This window comes from Bombina bombina, chromosome 4 (assembly GCF_027579735.1).
Source record: "Bombina bombina isolate aBomBom1 chromosome 4, aBomBom1.pri, whole genome shotgun sequence".
Lineage (NCBI taxonomy): Eukaryota > Metazoa > Chordata > Amphibia > Anura > Bombinatoridae > Bombina > Bombina bombina.
In genome coordinates this window covers 624,789,470-624,809,527 of record NC_069502.1, presented here as the reverse complement: position 1 = coordinate 624,809,527, position 20,058 = coordinate 624,789,470, and the positions used below count along the sequence as shown (strand labels likewise).

The 20,058-nt window shown below is 37.8% G+C and overlaps 1 protein-coding gene across 4 annotated transcripts in view; it reads right to left on the bottom strand.

Annotated features, from left to right (window-relative positions):
• Window positions 1–20,058, bottom strand: part of PHACTR2 (phosphatase and actin regulator 2) — a 435,085-nt gene that overhangs the window by 116,691 nt on the left and 298,336 nt on the right. For all 4 annotated transcript variants that reach the window (XM_053710646.1, XM_053710647.1, XM_053710645.1 and 1 more), the window contains 4 exons: window positions 17,552–18,062; window positions 5,085–5,281; window positions 3,968–4,124; window positions 1,817–1,872 (listed from right to left, as the gene is read on the bottom strand). In XM_053710646.1, coding sequence (XP_053566621.1) covers window positions 1,817–1,872; window positions 3,968–4,124; window positions 5,085–5,281; window positions 17,552–18,062 — 921 coding nt within the window. The remainder of the gene's footprint in view (window positions 1–1,816; window positions 1,873–3,967; window positions 4,125–5,084; window positions 5,282–17,551; window positions 18,063–20,058) is intronic.

Genomic DNA, 20,058 nt, shown 5'->3' with positions numbered 1-20,058 from the left:
GTTTGTTTCAATGTTATGCAAGAAAACTGTAGAGCAGGGATTGGGATCCTTGCCCCACCAGTTGTTTCAGAACTACATTTCCCATGATGCTCAACTGGACTTCAGAGTGCCTAAGCATCATGGGTAATGTAGTTCTGAAACATCAGGAGTGCCAAGGTTCCCCATCCCTGCTGTAGAGGGACCTTTAGAGTGCAGTAGTCTCAGTGACTCTATAGTAAACTAGGCTGAATAGCTTGAAGTACTGTTTAATAAAGAATACTGTTTGAACACAAACTAAGAGTGAGCCTTTCAAGCTTTATGCAAGTAGCATTAGGTAAAGGCAGAGCTGTAGGTATTCACTGCTGTCACCTAGTATCCTCTGCTTCAGCCTCCCTTTAAAGGTTGTCTGTATAACCTTGCTACACACACTGCTGCCACATACTGCTGAATTCACCTGTACTCTCCTTGGCCTACTTCAGTATCCCTTTATGAAGAGGGAACAAGTTTCTACAAAAAAGAACAAGTTAATTTTGACATTGCTTTTAACTGTACACTATCTACATCATGTCACTTTTAGGATCTACTAATGATATGACAAAAACTCACTATCATAATTACTGCATTATAAATAATGATAGAGATTGATTCAAGTGATGGTAAACTCTCCCCTTTTTAAAATCAGATCTGGAATGTAAGCGCTACTTTAGATGGAGTTTAATTCATTAGCTGTAATGAAGATGCAGTATAACTTACTTTTTAATATAGATATGAAATTCAAATACTGCATGCTCCTCTGCCCACTTCAAAAGTCAAATTTTCTGTGAGCTAACAGATTGAATTGTTGTCCAATCAGCGCTCTCCCCATCTGGCACTTTTGTTGTAGCTAGAGCATTGATTGGAGAGTAATTCAATCATTTAGCTGACAGGAAAATTGACTTTTGAAGTGGGTGGTGTAACGTGGGGTATTTGAATTTCATATCTATATTAATAACTAAGTTATAGCACATCTTCATTACAGCTAATGAATTAAACTCCATCTAAAATAGCGCTTACATTCCAGATCTGATTTTAAAAAGGGGAGAGTTTACCATCACTTTAACTACCATCATTGTTATTCTACATAAGACATTGTTTTACAGAAACATAATGTGTACCAGGAAGCAGTGGAACCAAAATTATGGGACTTTTTTCCCTATGCATGGAGACTCTCTAGAGGCAGAAAGATAAAAAAAAATTATTTTATAGTTTTAGCCTTTAATTTTAAGCAAAATTACAGTAGCACTGGTTGTCCTTAAAAAGTGCTCTGTACTTAAAGGGCCACTAAGCCCCAAATCTTTCTTTCATGATTCAGATCGAGAATACAAATTTAAACAACATTACAATTTACTTCTATTATTTATTTAGCTTCATTTTTTAGATATCCTTAGTTGAAGAAAAAACAATGCACATGGTGAGCCAATCACACAAGGCTTCTATGTCCAGCAACCAATCAGCAGCTACTGAGCATATCTAGATATGCTTTTCAGCAAAGAATATCAAGAGAATAAAACAAATTAGATAATATAAGTAAATTAGAAAGATGTTTAAAATTGCATTCTCTTTCTAAATCATGAAAGAAAAAATGTGGGTTTCATGGCCCTTTAAGGCATTCATAATAAATAACTACTAATGGAAATTATTTTTTCAGCTGAAACATATAGAAATATTAATTGATAGAAACTTTCAAAAATGTTTTTCTTTTTATTGATTGAAGCCGTCTGTTATTTTAGGTCACTACACATGCAATGTGTTACATGTTATTTATCATCTATATTGCAACATATACTAATACACTTACGTCTTAAAATGTTTCTTTGCTCCAGCTCCTCAGTGGTTGGTCTCTGACTAAGTCTCCTGTAAAAACATAACAGCAATGTTAGTTATAGTTTTGTTTCCTTAATTCAGAGTAACTAATGGAAAAATAATCAATTCATTATCATTTAAAGACAAATCATAACATTAATGCAACAAGATCGAGTAGCTAACGTAAACAAATCCTCCAAAAAAAAGATCAATTTTTTTTTTCTTATACAACTAGTAATTAATTAAAAATGCACTACATCACTTACTTGTTAAATAATATCATTATGGCTACAAGCTCCCAAGTCTATCTGCCCTACATATCATCTCATGTAACCTTTTACCCTTTAGGATTCAAATAAATGTATTTTAGTTACAGTACTCTGAAACTTTATACCCAATGTCATCATGATGTTGGCGCTTTATAAATCAATGCTAAAATTATAATAAATACTAATGGTTTATTGAATGATATTATCAAGCTTAATCATGTTTATAAACAAGGTTTCCCAAACGCAGTGTGAAATAAAAGCTTCTAAAACTTTGGCTATATGCCTTTCTTCATTTATCAACACTTTTATGTGAAAGTAAGGAATTTTAATTAAAAAGTCTTTCCCTATCAGCCTACATACTTGTGTATGCAGCCCACGTATGATAGGCTGCTGTGAATATGGCTATTAGCAGGCTACACTAAATTAGAGTTGACTGTAACATGAAATAAACGTTTAACAACATTTTCTATCAGATTACAGCATTTTAATCCCAGCCTATAATGTACTTTTATATAAATGGTGATTAACCTATTTTTATAAATGTCATCTCCAGCAAACCATCTGTATTTGAAGAATTTAAAAGAGACACATTAAATGTCATTGTAGATAAAATATATTACATATGCTGCTTTTTGCTTAAAATAAAAATAAAATGGTAGAAAAAAAGAAGTGTGCTCCTGACCCTGCTTGTTAAAGGGACAGTAAAGTTAAAATTCAATTTTCATGGTACAGATAGAGCATACAATTAAAATAAACGTTCTAATTTACTTTACTGTTAGCAAATGTGCTTTGTTCTCTCTTTTTGTTGAAGAGCATACCTAGGTAGGCTCAGGAGCAGCAATATATGCCTCTTCTTATTGGTTCTGCTCTCAGAAGTACATTGCTACTAAACCTACTATTTAACAAAGGTTACCAAAAGAAAGATGCAAATGTGATAATATAAATCATTTGGAAAGTTGTTTAAAAAGAAATGCCCTATCTGAATCAGGAGAGTATAATTTTGACTTATCTGTCCCTTTAAAGGGACAGGAAACCTATTTTTTTATTCCATGATTCAGATAGAGCATTCGGTTTTAAACAACTTTCTGGTTCACTTCTATTAGCTCATTTGCTTTGTTCTGTTGGTATCCTTTGTTGAAAAGAAATGGTCAGGAGCAGAAACACATTACTGGGTGTTAGCTGCTGATCGCTGGCTCCTAGTAGTGCAGTGCTGCTTCTTCAACAAAGGATACCAAGCAAACAAAGCAAATTTGATAATAGATATAAAATGGAAAGTTGTTTAAATAATATGCTCTGTCTGAATCATGAAACAAATCTGGGGTTTCATATCCATTTAAGTTGTTATCAAGAAGAAAACAGAATTATTGTTTGTTTATGACAGAGGTCTCCATCAGCATGTAAATCTCTCCTATGACAATGAGTAGTACCGTAGTACATGTGGCCTTGAACAATGTAATCTGATTGGCTGTCTCAATCCTTCTACCATTGTGAAATGGATAATAAAGGGGACAAGATGAGTTCTGCACCACAGGTCATTGTGATTTAATAATATTAAAAAGCAGCATATGGAAGGTTATTTTTACTCACACATTTAAATTAAACGTAATGGACTGGAAAAGATTGTGTGAATCCATCACTTGTTCCTTTATAGTGTAAACTATTCACTAGGTTTCCACTAAACAAAACAATGTAACAAAGGAAAAAGTTTTATAAATATGGTACATTTTCATGCATGGTATTCTTCAAATAAGCAAACAAGAATTTTGATTGGATAAGCCCTACTAACGGAATAAATACCTGTTCTATATAACATAAAGAAGAAACACATTTTTGTTCGGTGTGTAGGACGGAATTTATACAAAACTTATGATAAATACCGGACAAGTTTTGTTCCAATCTGTTGTCTGAGTTCTTGCCTCTCTTCTTCCGAAGTACGTGGCAAAATATTTTTATCTTCAAGGTCCTTTTTAGATGGCCTGTTTCCAAGTTTAATAGCAAGAGTATCTCTCCGACGGATTTTATTTGCTAAAGAACCTAAAAAATTAAAAAAACATGCCAATTAACAAACACGGTTACTGAATCTTTAAAGTGAAATAAAATTATATAATAATAATAATTATATATAATAGATATTGTAGATAGATAGATAAGGTATAGATATATCAAAAAAATTAAGTATGTTCTATATGTTAAAATGTACTTTGTTGGAAAAATGTAGCTATAGAAAGAAAGAAAAAAAAATGATACCTAAATCTAAGACTAATAAAAAATACAGAAACAAGTCTTTTTTTTTTTTTTACCAGGACTTCTGACTAACATTAATACACGTCTCTAATCAGTATCTGTTTCTTATAAGAACTATGAATTTGTTGGTTGGACTTTTGTAGTGTGACTCATAATCTAAACACTCCAAGACAGAATAAAAAGCTGCTTTGGGCTCAATTTATCAAGCCCTTCTCCTCCCTTTGACTGCAGGTTCACATAAGAAAACCCGCAATCAGGATTTATCAAGCAGAGGTTATCAGACCGCTGCGTCCCTACCCTCTTCTCCACCACTTAGATGACAGCTCCTGTCTGTGCGTGGTTGGTTGTGCGCGGCAGGGGCGGGATTGCACAGGAGCGCAAAGGAGCACTTGTGTGCAATGTTGAATTTGGGCAGCAGATTGCTGCCCGCCAGAGGAGAACTCGGGTGCACAGGGGGGAATATGTACGCCCCTGTCCGCCTTGGATTGATAAATTAAGCCCTTTGTAGACAAGTGTTACAGCCTATGATGACAGACTGAGCCATTCTATTATGTTAATCTAGTTCAATAAGGCTAAAAAGAAAATGGGAATTTGAAAGACCGTAAAAGCAATAAAAAAAAAAGGTTTCTGCTCCCTCCACTTGTACGTATCCCTAGTGTGTTTATTTTCAAGAACTGCCCGGATTTAGCTAGGAATGTTTAACAATCTGTAGTGTTTTTACTGAAGTGTATAAATGCAGCAGGGTCTCACTTCCTGTGCTTTCGTCATCATCGTCATCATCATCATCATCTGTGTACAAGATGGGTCCGTCTGAGTCAGAGTCACTGGTTTGGTTCTCTTTCCCTTCACCATCAACATCGGGATTGGTGGAGGTGTCAGAAGTCTCATCTGTCACCTCTTGACTTATCAAGCTTGAGGTGTCCTCCTGCTCCTCCAATGGCAAAGCACTAAATGAAGGAAAGGACACAGAAGACAAACAATAGCTATTCATACAAGAGTTTAATTGGGATGGTCTGCCAGAATTGCAATAATTTAAGTTTTTTTTTTTTTTATTGTAACCAACGACCTCATCTATGAGAATAAAGACAATTTGTTAAAAAAAACATGATAAGTTTATACTATAAAGATGCTAAAGAAACACCCTTTCAAATGGGCTGGGCTCTCTCCTCAGCTCCCCAATGAGATGTTTATGCTGCTTGCTGTTTACATAGTTTGTTTATAGTTAATGCAGCAATACTGAAAAATGACAATATAAATGTAAAGGTAATTGTGTAAAAATTCAATAAAATCCAGCAGTTAAAATAGAACACATTAAAGGGATGAGATGTTTACAGTGAAATGTCCTTTAATCTGAGGTTACTTAAATTACTGCCACAAAATGTATTAATTGATATATATTATTTAATAATTTATTCCCTCTAGGTGCAGATTACAGCATGAAAACTGCATATTTCCTATGCTGAAAGATTTATCACATACCTTCTCCAAAATTATTAAAGGTCCACTAAACACTGGAATAGCATCATCAGTAAATCGATAATTAAAAAAGACAAGGCAAAAGCACTATGTTTGAATTTCAAACAAATAGTAGATTTTGTCTGACAAATATACATATATTCTGTGAGTTCTTGCACATGCTCAGTAGGAGCTGATGCCTTTATGTGTTCATATAAAAGATTGTGCACAATTTGATAATATGAGGAAACTGGAGAGTTGTTCTCTATCTGAATTGCTATCTGTCTGAAAGATTTTAGTGTTCCTTTCATTTCTCTGCAGTGTTTTTTAATATAAATCCATGTCTATTTCTTTTGGCTGTTTGTAATTGCTGAACTGACTTACACGGTTATTAAGCCAAAACCCATCCTTTACTGTCACAATCTTTCTCCCTTAAGAGGGCTTTTCAGAATTGTTTTTGAGTTACCAGGGAAACCAAATTTGAATTTATGTGATAACGAGACAAATGTTAAGGGAATTCTTGTATATTTGCACTAAAGTCATTTCTCTTACCAAAAAGTATTTTTTTAGTTTTGTTTCTTTAGAAAGTAAGCTGGTTGTAGTATGTACAACATTTTAGAGGAGCATTTATTTTGCTTATAGAGAACAAGCCTTTAGAAACCAAACATGTGCAATGAACAAACCTGTGGCGTTTTGAAGGCTCAGATTCTCATCTATAATAAAGATTTCAACTGATTTTAGTACAACCAATTGTTTTCTTTACGGACAAAACAATTTGCTAACCACCTTAAAGTTTTATTTAGTTCAAAATAAAATATTCCATAAAATGTTTAAGTAACCCCTTAAAAAACAAATTGGATGTAGCTACTTACCCTAGTGTACCCTGTTGGGCATAGTACTTACATTATCTGTGACATTTTAAAAGTTTTTGATACAGTTATTCATATTGCTGCCCAAATAAGGGTTAGATTACGGGTGGAGCACTATTTATCGCTCTTGCGCTAACTCCACTAGAAGAATTTTTTTGTGCATTTGGTATTGCGCTAACACAACGCACGCCAAAAGCTTACGTTACAATATTGCGACCGCGTTAACGTATCCCCTTATAGACTTTGATGAAGCGCAAAAAGCGGGGGAAGAAAAACACCCAACAAGTCGAGCAAACCTGATCGCATTTAACCAAATGCGCTAACCCGATATAAAATATGAATATTTCACATTCTAATGTCGTTCACATAGTAGAATAAGTTCTATTTATTCATAAATAAATATTTATATATATATATGATGACAAAGGGCTCCAAAGCACTTCTATATATGTATGTATACATATGAATTTGTGTTTAAGAAGCAAACAGAGTTCAACACCTTTGCAGGGAGACTATAACCCAATGTAGAAAAAGTAGATAAGGCTGATGATATGTAGTTAAAACTTCATCTTTATTAGTATTTGCAAGTAAGAGAACAAAGATATCAGTGTTCCAATGTAACTATCGCTATTTTTGGAGAGAAAAAAATGGTTTAGAAATACCCAATGTTTACATGTTCTTTGCAAGTTATAGGGCAATAAATACAAGTAGCACTTTGCTATTTCCAAACCATTTTTTTCTCTCCAAAAATAGCGATAGTTACATTGGAACACTGATATCTGTCAGGAATCCCTGAATAACCCTTCACATGTATATATTTGTTTAGTAGACAACCCAAAGTATTGATCTAGGCCCATTTTGGTACATTTCATGCCCCCATTCCACCACCAAATGCGATCGAATAAAAAAAAAAAAAAAATCGCTAACTTTTTCACAAACTTTAGGTTTTTCACTGAAATTATTTACAAACAGCTTGTGCAATTATGACACAAATGGTTGTAAATGCTTCTCTTGGATCCCCTTTGTTTCCCTTTTTGGTAATTAGAAGGCCGCTAAATGCCGCTGTGCATCACACATGTATTATGCCCAGCAGTGAAGAGGTTAATTAGGTAGCTTGTAGGGTTAATTTTAGCTTTAGTGTAGAGATCAGCCTCCCACCTGACACATTCCACCCCCTGATCCCTCTCTGACCCCTCTCAAACAGCTCTCTTCCCTCCCCCATCCCACAATTGTCACCGCCAAGTACTGGCAAAGCATTTTTTTTATATAAATAAATAGTTTCTGCAGTGTAGGTTCCCCACAACCTCCACAATCCCCCCCCCCCCCCCCACCAAACAGCTCTTAACCGCCCCCCTCTTACTATTTGTGGCCATCTTAGGTACTGGCAGCTGTCTGCCATTACCCAGTTTAAAATGTTATATTTATTTTTTTACCCCATTTTTACATAGTGTAGCTGACCCCCCTTAATATTCTACCCCCCCCCCCCTCCCAGATCCCTTTACCAACAATTATTCCTCCCTCCTACCCCTTAGGCATTATGTGCACTCACTGCACTGTGTAGCGGTCTCTTGTGCGCGTGACCGCCCCCCCCCCCCCCCCCCCGCAGCACATTACCGGAACAGTGGCCGGAACTACTCCAGCAATGGGCTGGCTCTCTCTGCATCGGTGGGTAAAAAAAGGTATTGCAGTGATGCCTCAATATCAAATACCTTGAAAGCGGCTGGAAGCGATCACGTTCACTTCCACCACTGGAAACCCTTGAGGACGTACAGGGTACGTCCTTGGTCATTATGTGACAGTTTTTGTAGGACGTACCCTGTACAGCCTTGGTCCTTAAGGCAGTGGTTGACGAATATGTTCAAAAATTAGGAGCCAGTAAGAATATTTAGGAGCCAGGCATATTTTTAGGAGCCAGACAGTTGGATTTGTATATAGACATATGGATAATAACCCAAAAAGTTAGGAGCCAGGGGTAAAATTCTAGGAGCCAGTGGCTCCCAGGCTCCTGGGTTTGTTGAGCCCTGCCTTAAGGGGTTAAGGAGGATCAGAATACACAAGACTAATATACATGTCTAAATATGTATGTATGTGTAACAAAAGATCAAATGCATAAGCCTAATGTATATGTATGTATCTCTATGTTAAAGCCCTTTTCAGCTTTTATGTTCTCTAACACTTGAGACCTCATATATTTACTTTTTATTGACATTTATTGACATTTTTTTAAAATAATTTGATTAGATAGTGTTATTATGACTGTAACTGTACTTTAAAAGTATTTTGATGTGTTTTGTGCAAGTTTTTATTAGAACGTGACAGTTAACCAGAGATCTGAAGACGCGCCTTAAATTCAATTGAACTCAAGCAAACGAATTTACTTTCAACTTGTAATACACGCGCTACTTGGAACAAGCAAAAACACCCGTGATAAACCCCTTTTGATTGCGCACAACAGTTATTCTATCCCAAAAAGAGGCAGGGAATTCACTAGAGAAAATTTCAAAACTGTATTACATTAAAACAACATTTTTAGTGAGTTAAATGTCATAATGATAACATACTGTATATCATCTGCATAATAATGCAGACGGTTAGCCAAGTAATTTAGTTCAAGAAGGGTTACTTGAAGGGACAGTAAACACCTTGTAATTACAAGACATTTCTGTTGTGTAGGTAACATATCCGCCAAGTCTAAAGTTTTTTTTTTAAACAAATTAACATCCCTTTACAGCAATTTTTTTCAATAGTCAAACTCCAATCTGGGCTTACTCTGCAGACAACAAGGCTAGCCACAGTTCTAAATGAGTATAAAATACATTTTTAACAGTTGTTATCAGTTAAAGTCAATGGGGGGAAATGTGTAGCAGAGTTAGCCTTGAGAAGTCAGCATGGTTCATTTTAAATTCTGAGAATTAGAAATTGATCAATTTTCAGAGCAAGATTAAATAAAGACAGCAAAATAAATAATGAAAATATATTGCAATGTTGTTTCATTACACATAACTAAACATTTTATATAAAAACCTCAAGGTGTTTACGGTTTACTTAAGCCTAAAAACTGAGTAATTATCATGGAAGCATTAATTTTTTGCAAATAAACTGCAATGATATTGAATATGGCATCTACATATGCTCTACATGCTATGGTATAAAACTGATGGGATGCAACCTCAGAAACATCTCAACATTAAATTATATACTCGTTATATAGATTACATTATGCTTGTATGCAGGACTGGACTTGGACCAAAAATAGGCCAAGGCGGAGCAGCCCACATTAATTAGACCTGTGTGCATAGGTAGCCATAATACACCAGATCTCTCATCCTGCAGCTCCGCTTAACAGCCAGGCAGAAAATGTACTTTGTGCTTTACAAAATAGGCAGATTGTAACAGCTTTCCTAGTGTTACCCATATTAAAGGGACAGCATATACTAATTTTCATATAACTGCATGTAATATACACTACTATAGAGAATAATATGCACAGATACTGATCTAACAATCCAGTATAAAACCTTTTAAAAATGTACTTAAAAGCTCCCAGTTTAGCACTTTAGATTAGGTTGACTGGAACACCCAGTGAAAGCAGACACTCCCCCCCCCCCCATATAAAAAGACAATTTACACAAACAGGAGCAAGCTGGAGTATGTATACATCAGTATACTCCTAAAACTTTAGGGCTTGGTTAGTAGTCTGAAAATCAGCACAATGTTATTTAAAAATAAGCAAAACTATATATTTAAAAAAAAAAACTGTATGGGCTATATTAATGGATCATCTACAAAACATTTATGCAAAGAAAATCTAGCGTATAATGTCCCTTTAAGAGAGTGTGGTATATAGCAGAAAGGCCCATATAAGAGCAAGGCCCATTGGTTGTTTGCCCTATATGCCCTATGGCCAGTACAGGCCTGCTTAAATAGTACAACAGAATCTAAATGCCCCAACACTGTTGTATTCCCCACAGTCATTGATTACTAACTCTAGTAACTCATATATATCGTCCCTAACTGACCTTGATATATGAGATACTATAAGGGAAAAATCTTTTATCTCCCTTTAATAAAGATGCCAGTATATAATCATTTAATAGCACCTTTCAGCTTCCTATGTCTTAATACTGTTGATTTATTTATTGCAGGAAACTCCAAATGTGTGTCATTATCTGTGATCATTTTCTCTCTATCTTATCTTATTAGAATGTGTTTCAATAAACTATCTCAGAAAAAAATGACTTATCAAAGCTGGGTTTCAAGATATGAGTGATATTATATTTGTAATGACTACTTCCCTATAATATTGAAAAAACAGAATTTATGTTTACCTGATAAATTACTTTCTCCAACGGTGTGTCCGGTCCACGGCGTCCTAAGATATTCTCTTCCCCAACAGGAAATGGCAAAGAGCCCAGCAAAGCTGGTCACATGATCCCTCCTAGGCTCCGCCTTCCCCAGTCATTCGACCGATGTAAAGGAGGAATATTTGCATAGGAGAAATCATATGATACCGTGGTGACTGTAGTTAAAGAAAATAAATTATCAGACCTGATTAAAAAACCAGGGCGGGCCGTGGACCGGACACACCGTTGGAGAAAGTAATTTATCAGGTAAACATAAATTCTGTTTTCTCCAACATAGGTGTGTCCGGTCCACGGCGTCATCCTTACTTGTGGGAACCAATACCAAAGCTTTAGGACACGGATGAAGGGAGGGAGCAAATCAGGTCACCTAGATGGAAGGCACCACGGCTTGCAAAACCTTTCTCCCAAAAATAGCCTCAGAAGAAGCAAAAGTATCAAATTTGTAAAATTTAGTAAAAGTGTGCAGTGAAGACCAAGTCGCTGCCTTACATATCTGATCAACAGAAGCCTCGTTCTTGAAGGCCCATGTGGAAGCCACGGCCCTAGTGGAATGAGCTGTGATTCTTTCAGGAGGCTGCCGTCCGGCAGTCTCGTAAGCCAATCTGATGATGCTTTTAAGCCAAAAAGAGAGAGAGGTAGAAGTTGCTTTTTGACCTCTCCTTTTACCAGAATAAACAACAAACAAGGAAGATGTTTGTCTAAAATCCTTTGTAGCATCTAAATAGAATTTTAGAGCACGAACTACATCCAAATTGTGCAACAAACGTTCCTTCTTTGAAACTGGATTCGGACACAAAGAAGGCACGACTATCTCCTGGTTAATGTTTTTGTTAGAAACAACTTTCGGAAGAAAACCAGGTTTAGTACGCAAAACCACCTTATCTGCATGGAACACCAGATAAGGAGGAGAACACTGCAGAGCAGATAACTCTGAAACTCTTCTAGCAGAAGAAATTGCGACCAAAAACAAAACTTTCCAAGATAATAACTTAATATCAACGGAATGTAAGGGTTCAAACGGAACCCCCTGAAGAACTGAAAGAACTAAATTGAGACTCCAAGGAGGAGTCAAAGGTTTGTAAACAGGCTTGATTCTAACCAGAGCCTGAACAAAGGCTTGAACATCTGGCACAGCTGCCAGCTTTTTGTGAAGTAACACAGACAAAGCAGAAATCTGTCCCTTCAAAGAACTTGCAGATAATCCTTTCTCCAAACCTTCTTGAAGAAAGGATAGAATCTTAGGAATTTTTATCTTGTCCCAAGGGAATCCTTTAGATTCACACCAACAGATATATTTTTTCAATATTTTATGGTAGATTTTTCTAGTTACAGGCTTTCTGGCCTGAACAAGAGTATCAATGACAGAATCTGAGAACCCTCGCTTTGATAAAATCAAGCGTTCAATCTCCAAGCAGTCAGTTGGAGTGAGACCAGATTCGGATGTTCGAACGGACCTTGAACAAGAAGGTCCCGTCTCAAAGGTAGCTTCCATGGTGGAGCCGATGACATATTCACCAGGTCTGCATACCAAGTCCTGCGTGGCCACGCAGGAGCTATCAAGATCACCGATGCCCTCTCCTGATTGATCCTGGCTACCAGCCTGGGGATGAGAGGAAACGGTGGGAATACATAAGCTAGTTTGAAGGTCCAAGGTGCTACTAGTGCATCTACTAGAGTCGCCTTGGGATCCCTGGATCTGGACCCGTAGCAAGGAACCTTGAAGTTCTGACGAGAGGCCATCAGATCCATGTCTGGAATGCCCCACAACTGAGTAATTTGGGCAAAGATTTCCGGATGGAGTTCCCACTCCCCCGGATGAAATGTCTGACGACTCAGAAAATCCGCTTCCCAATTTTCCACTCCTGGGATGTGGATTGCAGACAAGTGGCAGGAGTGAGTCTCCGCCCATTGAATGATTTTGGTCACTTCTTCCATCGCCAGGGAACTCCTTGTTCCCCCCTGATGGTTGATGTACGCAACAGTCGTCATGTTGTCCGATTGAAACCGTATGAATTTGGCCTTTGCTAGCTGAGGCCAAGCCTTGAGAGCATTGAATATCGCTCTCAGTTCCAGAATATTTATCGGGAGAAGAGATTCTTCCCGAGACCAAAGACCCTGAGCTTTCAGGAGTCCCCAGACCGCGCCCCAGCCCACCAGACTGGCGTCGGTCGTGACAATGACCCACTCTGGTCTGCGGAAGCTCATCCCCTGTGACAGGTTGTCCAGGGACAGCCACCAACGGAGTGAATCTCTGGTCCTCTGATCTACTTGTATCGTCGGAGACAAGTCTGTATAATCCCCATTCCACTGACTGAGCATGCACAGTTGTAATGGTCTCAGATGAATTTGCGCAAAAGGAACTATGTCCATTGCCGCGACCATCAAACCTATTACTTCCATGCACTGCGCTATGGAAGGAAGAGGAACAGAATGAAGTACTTGACAAGAGTTTAGAAGTTTTGATTTTCTGGCCTCTGTCAGAAAAATCCTCATTTCTAAGGAGTCTATTATTGTTCCCAAGAAGGGAACTCTTGTTGACGGAGATAGAGAACTTTTTTCTACGTTCACTTTCCACCCGTGAGATCTGAGAAAGGCCAGGACAATGTCCGTGTGAGCCTTTGCTTGTGGAAGGGACGACGCTTGAATCAGAATGTCGTCCAAGTAAGGTACTACTGCAATGCCCCTTGGTCTTAGCACCGCTAGAAGGGACCACAGTGAAAATTCTTGGAGCAGTGGCTAATCCGAACGGAAGTGCCACAAACTGGTAATGCTTGTCCAGAAAGGCGAACCTTAGGAACCGATGATGTTCCTTGTGGATAGGAATATGTAGATACGCATCCTTTAAATCCACCGTGGTCATGAATTGACCTTCCTGGATGGAAGGAAGAATTGTTCGAATGGTTTCCATTTTGAACGATGGAACCTTGAGAAACTTGTTTAGGATCTTGAGATCTAAGATTGGTCTGAATGTTCCCTCTTTTTTGGGAACTATGAACAGATTGGAGTAGAACCCCATCCCTTGTTCTCCTAATGGAACAGGATGAATCACTCCCATTTTTAACAGGTCTTCTACACAATGTAAGAATGCCTGTTTTTTTATGTGGTCTGAAGACAATTGAGACCTGTGGAACCTCCCCCTTGGGGGAAGCCCCTTGAATTCCAGAAGATAACCTTGGGAGACTATTTCCAGCGCCCAAGGATCCAGAACATCTCTTGCCCAAGCCTGAGCGAAGAGAGAGAGTCTGCCCCCCACCAGATCCGGTCCTGGATCGGGGGCCAACATCTCATGTTGTCTTGGTAGCAGTGGCAGGTTTCTTGGCCTGCTTACCTTTGTTCCAGCCTTGCATTGGCCTCCAGGCTGGCTTGGCTTGAGAAGTATTACCCTCTTGCTTAGAGGATGTAGCACTTGGGGCTGGTCCGTTTCTGCGAAAGGGACGAAAATTTGGTTTATTTTTGGCCTTGAAAGACCTAGCCTGAGGAAGGGCGTGGCCCTTGCCCCCAGTGATATCAGAAATAATCTCTTTCAAGTCAGGGCCAAACAGCGTTTTCCCCTTGAAAGGAATGTTAAGCAATTTGTTCTTGGAAGACGCATCCGCTGACCAAGATTTTAGCCAAAGCGCTCTGCGCGCCACAATAGCAAACCCAGAATTTTTCGCCGCTAATCTAGCCAATTGCAAAGTGGCGTCTAAGGTGAAAGAGTTAGCCAATTTGAGAGCATGAATTCTGTCCAAAATCTCCTCATAAGAAGAATCTTTATTGAGCGCCTTTTCTAGTTCATCGAACCAGAAACACGCTGCTGTAGTGACAGGAACAATGCATGAAATTGGTTGTAGAAGGTAACCTTGCTGAACAAACATCTTTTTAAGCAAACCCTCTAATTTTTTATCCATAGGATATTTGAAAGCACAACTATCTTCTATGGGTATAGTGGTGCGTTTGTTTAGAGTAGAAACCGCCCCCTCGACCTTGGGGACTGTCTGCCATAAGTCCTTTCTGGGGTCGACCATAGGAAACAATTTCTTAAATATAGGGGGAGGGACGAAAGGTATGCCGGGCCTTTCCCATTCTTTGTTTACAATGTCCGCCACCCGCTTGGGTATAGGAAAAGCTTCGGGGGGCCCCGGGACCTCTAGGAACTTGTCCATCTTACATAATTTCTCTGGAATGACCAAATTCTCACAATCATCCAGAGTAGATAACACCTCCTTAAGCAGAGCGTGGAGATGTTCCAATTTAAATTTGAATGTAATCACATCAGGTTCAGCTTGTTGAGAAATTTTCCCTGAATCTGAAATTTCTCCCTCAGACAAAACCTCCCTGGCCCCCTCAGACTGGTGTAGGGGCACTTCAGAACCAATATCATCAGCGTCCTCATGCTCTTCAGTATTTTCTAAAACAGAGCAGTCGCGCTTTCGCTGATAAGTGGGCATTTTGGCTAAAATGTTTTTGATAGAATTATCCATTACAGCCGTTAATTGTTGCATAGTAAGGAGTATTGGCGCACTAGATGTACTAGGGGCCTCCTGTGTGGGCAAGACTGGCGTAGACGAAGGAGGGGATGATGCAGTACCATGCTTACTCCCCTCACTTGAGGAATCATCTTGGGCATCATTTTCTCTAAATTTTGTGTCACATAAATCACATCTATTTAAATGAGAAGGAACCTTGGCTTCCCCACATACAGAACACAGTCTATCTGATAGTTCAGACATGTTAACCAGGCATAAACTTGATAACAAAGTACAAAAAACGTTTTAAAATAAAACCGTTACTGTCACTTTAAATTTTAAACTGAACACACTTTATTACTGTAAATGTGAAAAAGTATGAAGGAATTGTTCAAAATTCACCAAAATTTCACCACAGTGTCTTAAAGCCTTAAAAGTATTGCACACCAAATTTGAAAGCTTTAACTCTTAAAATAACGGAACCGGAGCCATTTTTATATTTAACCCCTATACAGTCCCTGGTATCTGCTTTGCTGAGACCCAACCAAGCCCAAAGGGGAATACGATACCAAATGACGCCTTCAGAAAGCTTTTTCTATGTATCTGAGCTCCTCACACATGCATCTGCATGTTATGCTTGCCAAAAACAACTGCGCAATAGAGGCGCGAAAATGAGGCTCTGCCTATGATTAGGGAAAGCCCCTAGAGAAAAAGGTGTCCAATACAGTGCCTGCCGGTTATTTTACATAATACCCAAGAATAAAATAATTCCTCAAAGCTATGAAGTATTAAAAATGCTTATATATCAATCGTTTTAGCCCAGAAAATGTCTACCAGTCTGAAAAGCCCTTGTGAAGCCCTTTATTCTTATGGCTTACCGGATCCCATAGGGAAAATGACAGCTTCCAGCATTACATAGTCTTGTTAGAAATGTGTCATACCTCAAGCAGCAAAAGTCTGCTCACTGTTTCCCCCAACTGAAGTTAATTCCTCTCAACAGTCCTGTGTGGAAACAGCCATCGATTTTAGTAACGGTTGCTAAAATCATTTTCCTCTTACAAACAGAAATCTTCATCTCTTTTCTGTTTCAGAGTAAATAGTACATACCAGCACTATTTTAAAATAACAAACTCTTGATTGAAGAATAAAAACTACATTTAAACACCAAAAAACTCTAAGCCATCTCCGTGGAGATGTTGCCTGTACAACGGCAAAGAGAATGACTGGGGAAGGCGGAGCCTAGGAGGGATCATGTGACCAGCTTTGCTGGGCTCTTTGCCATTTCCTGTTGGGGAAGAGAATATCCCACAAGTAAGGATGACGCCGTGGACCGGACACACCTATGTTGGAGAAACATGCATTTTTATTGCAGTAAATTTATTTTTTGAAAACGTTCTGCTTCATAAATCCTCATTTTCTTTATCTATTGAAATGGATCACTAGCTGTTTTCTACACTACCAAACAGGCAATCAGGAATTAGCAGACACTAATATTATTATTAAATGGACTGTACTTATTATACATAATTGCCTCTAATGTCTAATAAAATCTAGTGAAACATAAACACATTATAATCCTCCTTCAAAGTATCAGTTTATTGAACCACTTTACAAACACACATAATACTGAGAGCAGTATAGTTTTCCATGTTAAAGGTATAGTCTAATCAAAATTAAACTTTCTTGATTCAGATAGATCAGGCAATTTTAAAATGTACTCCTATTATCAAATTTTCCTCGTTCTTTTGGTATCTTTATTTGAATGTAAGCATAGGAGCCGGCCCATTTTTGGTTCAGCACCTGGGTAGCGCTTGCTGATTGGTGGCTACATTTAGACACCAATCAGAAAGCGCTACCCAGGTGCTGAACCAAAAATGGTCCAGCTCCTATGCTTACATTCAAATAAAGATACCAAAAGAACGAGGAAATTAGAAAGTTGTTTAAAATTGCCTGCTCTATCTGAATCATGAAAGTTTAATTTTGATTAGAATATTCCTTTAATTCTTTCTTGATGAATACAGGGTCAGCATGCTTATAGGTTTGTAAATATTCCCATGAGTGACATAGGTCTCTGTTCTTACCTTGGTACATTTTCTTCACTCACACTTGGGTTCTCCTCAGCATGTAAATTGGTTGTACTTTCTGCCTCTGTTTGAGGAAGCTGGTTTTCCACACAAAGAGTGGATGGTTGGACAGTTTTACTGCTGGGCATAGCTGGGTCAGCAGTGATGCTGGAGACGACTTTGACCTCTTTCTTTAGAATAGGAGAAGTAGATTGAGGCTTCTGCTCCTGTTCTGTGACAACCAGTTCCTTTTGGCCAAATTCTTTTGTTCCAGAGTCCAAGTTTTGAGAAGGTTGCTCTGTCCGTTCAGATTTCTTTTGGCCCAAAGAATTAGTTGTGCGTGATGATGAAGGATGGTAAGCCCCATCTGATAAGGTTCTGCTGGGTGCTTTTTTGGCTTTCTGAGTGCTTGATGACCCAGTTTTACTGGGCACCAGCTCCTTAGAAGTTTTTGACCTGGATGAAGAGGATGCAGGAGTGGTTGAAGATGACTTAGTAACCGCTGCTTTCTTGTTGTTTGAAGTACCAACTAAATACAAATGGAGAAAGAAGATGTAAATAATCCTAGTATAATCTTTATAAAAATAAGAATTTCTGTTCCATTGGCACTGATTCTCAAATCAATAATGTGCAAATAATCAGTCAACAATTGTTTTTGGCTTACTCAAAAATGTATTAAGAGCCACTGAACCATCTGAGATAGGCACACTGCAGTTTATTTGAGCATCATGGGAAATGCAGTTCCGGAGCATCAGGGGTGCCAAGGTAAGCCGTCACTGCTCTAGAACAACTTAGTTACAACATGGTAGAGCCCATTACTAAAATTAAAGGGACAGGAAACCCAAAAATTTTCTTTCCTGATTTTGATAAAACATACAATTTTAAACAACTTTTCAATTTATTTCTGTTATCTAATTTGCTTCATTCTCTTGCTATCCTTTGCTGAAGGAACAGCATTGCACTACTGGCAGCTAGCTGCATGCATCTAGTTAGCCAATCACAAAAGACAAGTGTGTAGGCACCAATCAGCAGCTAGCTGCCACTAGTGTAGGATATATGTGTATTCTTTATCATCAAGGGAGCCAAGAGAACAAAGCACATTTGAAAATAGAAATGAATTAAAATATGTCTAAAAATTACATGCTCGATCTGAATCATGCAAGTTTAAATTTGCCTTTCCTATTCCTTTAAATTAAAACGTAATACCAATTTCTTAAATATTTATACTAATAAATATGATTTTAAAAGAGACATCTGTGGGTTCTGTGTCTATTTAAACATTTATATAAATTCCAAAAGCAGAAAAATGAGTAACATTCATTACAGGGACAGTAAAATTGTCTTTCCCTTAATTGGTTTCCAGTGGCTTGTTATAATAGCTGCAGAGTATAAAATGTATGAGAAATTGCTACTTTGTATTATTTTGTGTATATGAAATAGCTTTTTTTTGTTCTTTAAAATCACCAAACATTAATACTGGCTTAGCTTGCAGGGAATTCTGATTTATTTGTTGCATTACTTTCTGTACACACACATTCGTCTTTATATTATCTCAAAAGAACTGAGATAAAGGGGCAGTCTGCAGAAGGCTTAGATACAAGGTAATCACAGAGGTAAAAAGTATATTAATATAACCGTGTTGTTTATGCAAAACTGGGAGGAGTAGACTGTCCCTTTAAGTCAGTGGTTGACAAATCTGTTTAAAATTTAGGAGCCAGTAAGAATATTTAGGAGCCAGAAAAACTTTTAGGAGCCAGACAGTGGTATTTCTATATAGAAATATGGTGAATAATCCAAAACGTTAGGAGCCAGGGGTAAAATTCTAGGAGCCAGTGGCTCCCTGGCTCCTGGGTTTGTCGAGCTCTGCTTTAAGTGCTTACTTTTTATTTAAAAAAATAATAATAAAGTTTTAATCAAACAAGCTGTTCTGTTGTTAAAGGGATATTAAATAAAACAAAATTATTCAATCATTTTCCATGTAGCTGCTATCTCTGATAAATGGTGTTTGAATCACATAAATCATTCCTTTGTAGCTTTAATTTCATGGTAGTTGCAGGGCACAGTTTACCTCTGTAGATACAATCATTGATCACACACTTTCTAATAGGTAGAAATTAAAAAGATGCTTGAATTAAAGGGACGTAAATCCTCAAGCAGAAAACCTAAATTGAATCTGCATTATTAATCTTTGCTCATCATCATATCTGGATTAACTAAAGAGACATAAAACCCAACATTTTTCATTCATGATTCAGAAAGAATATGCCATTTTAAACAACTTATATTTTCTAAATTTCCTTGCTCCCTTTGTATCCTTTATTGTAAAGCTTACCTAGTTAGACCCAGGAGCAGCAATACAATCATGCAGCGCTTGCTGCTGATTGGTGGCTACACATATATGCCTCTTGTAAGCTCACCTAATGTGTTCAGCTAACTCCCAATAGTGCAATAACATTTCTTTAAAAAAAAAAAAAAACTATACCAAGGGAAGAAAGGAAATTTGTTAATAGAAGAAAAATGGAAGC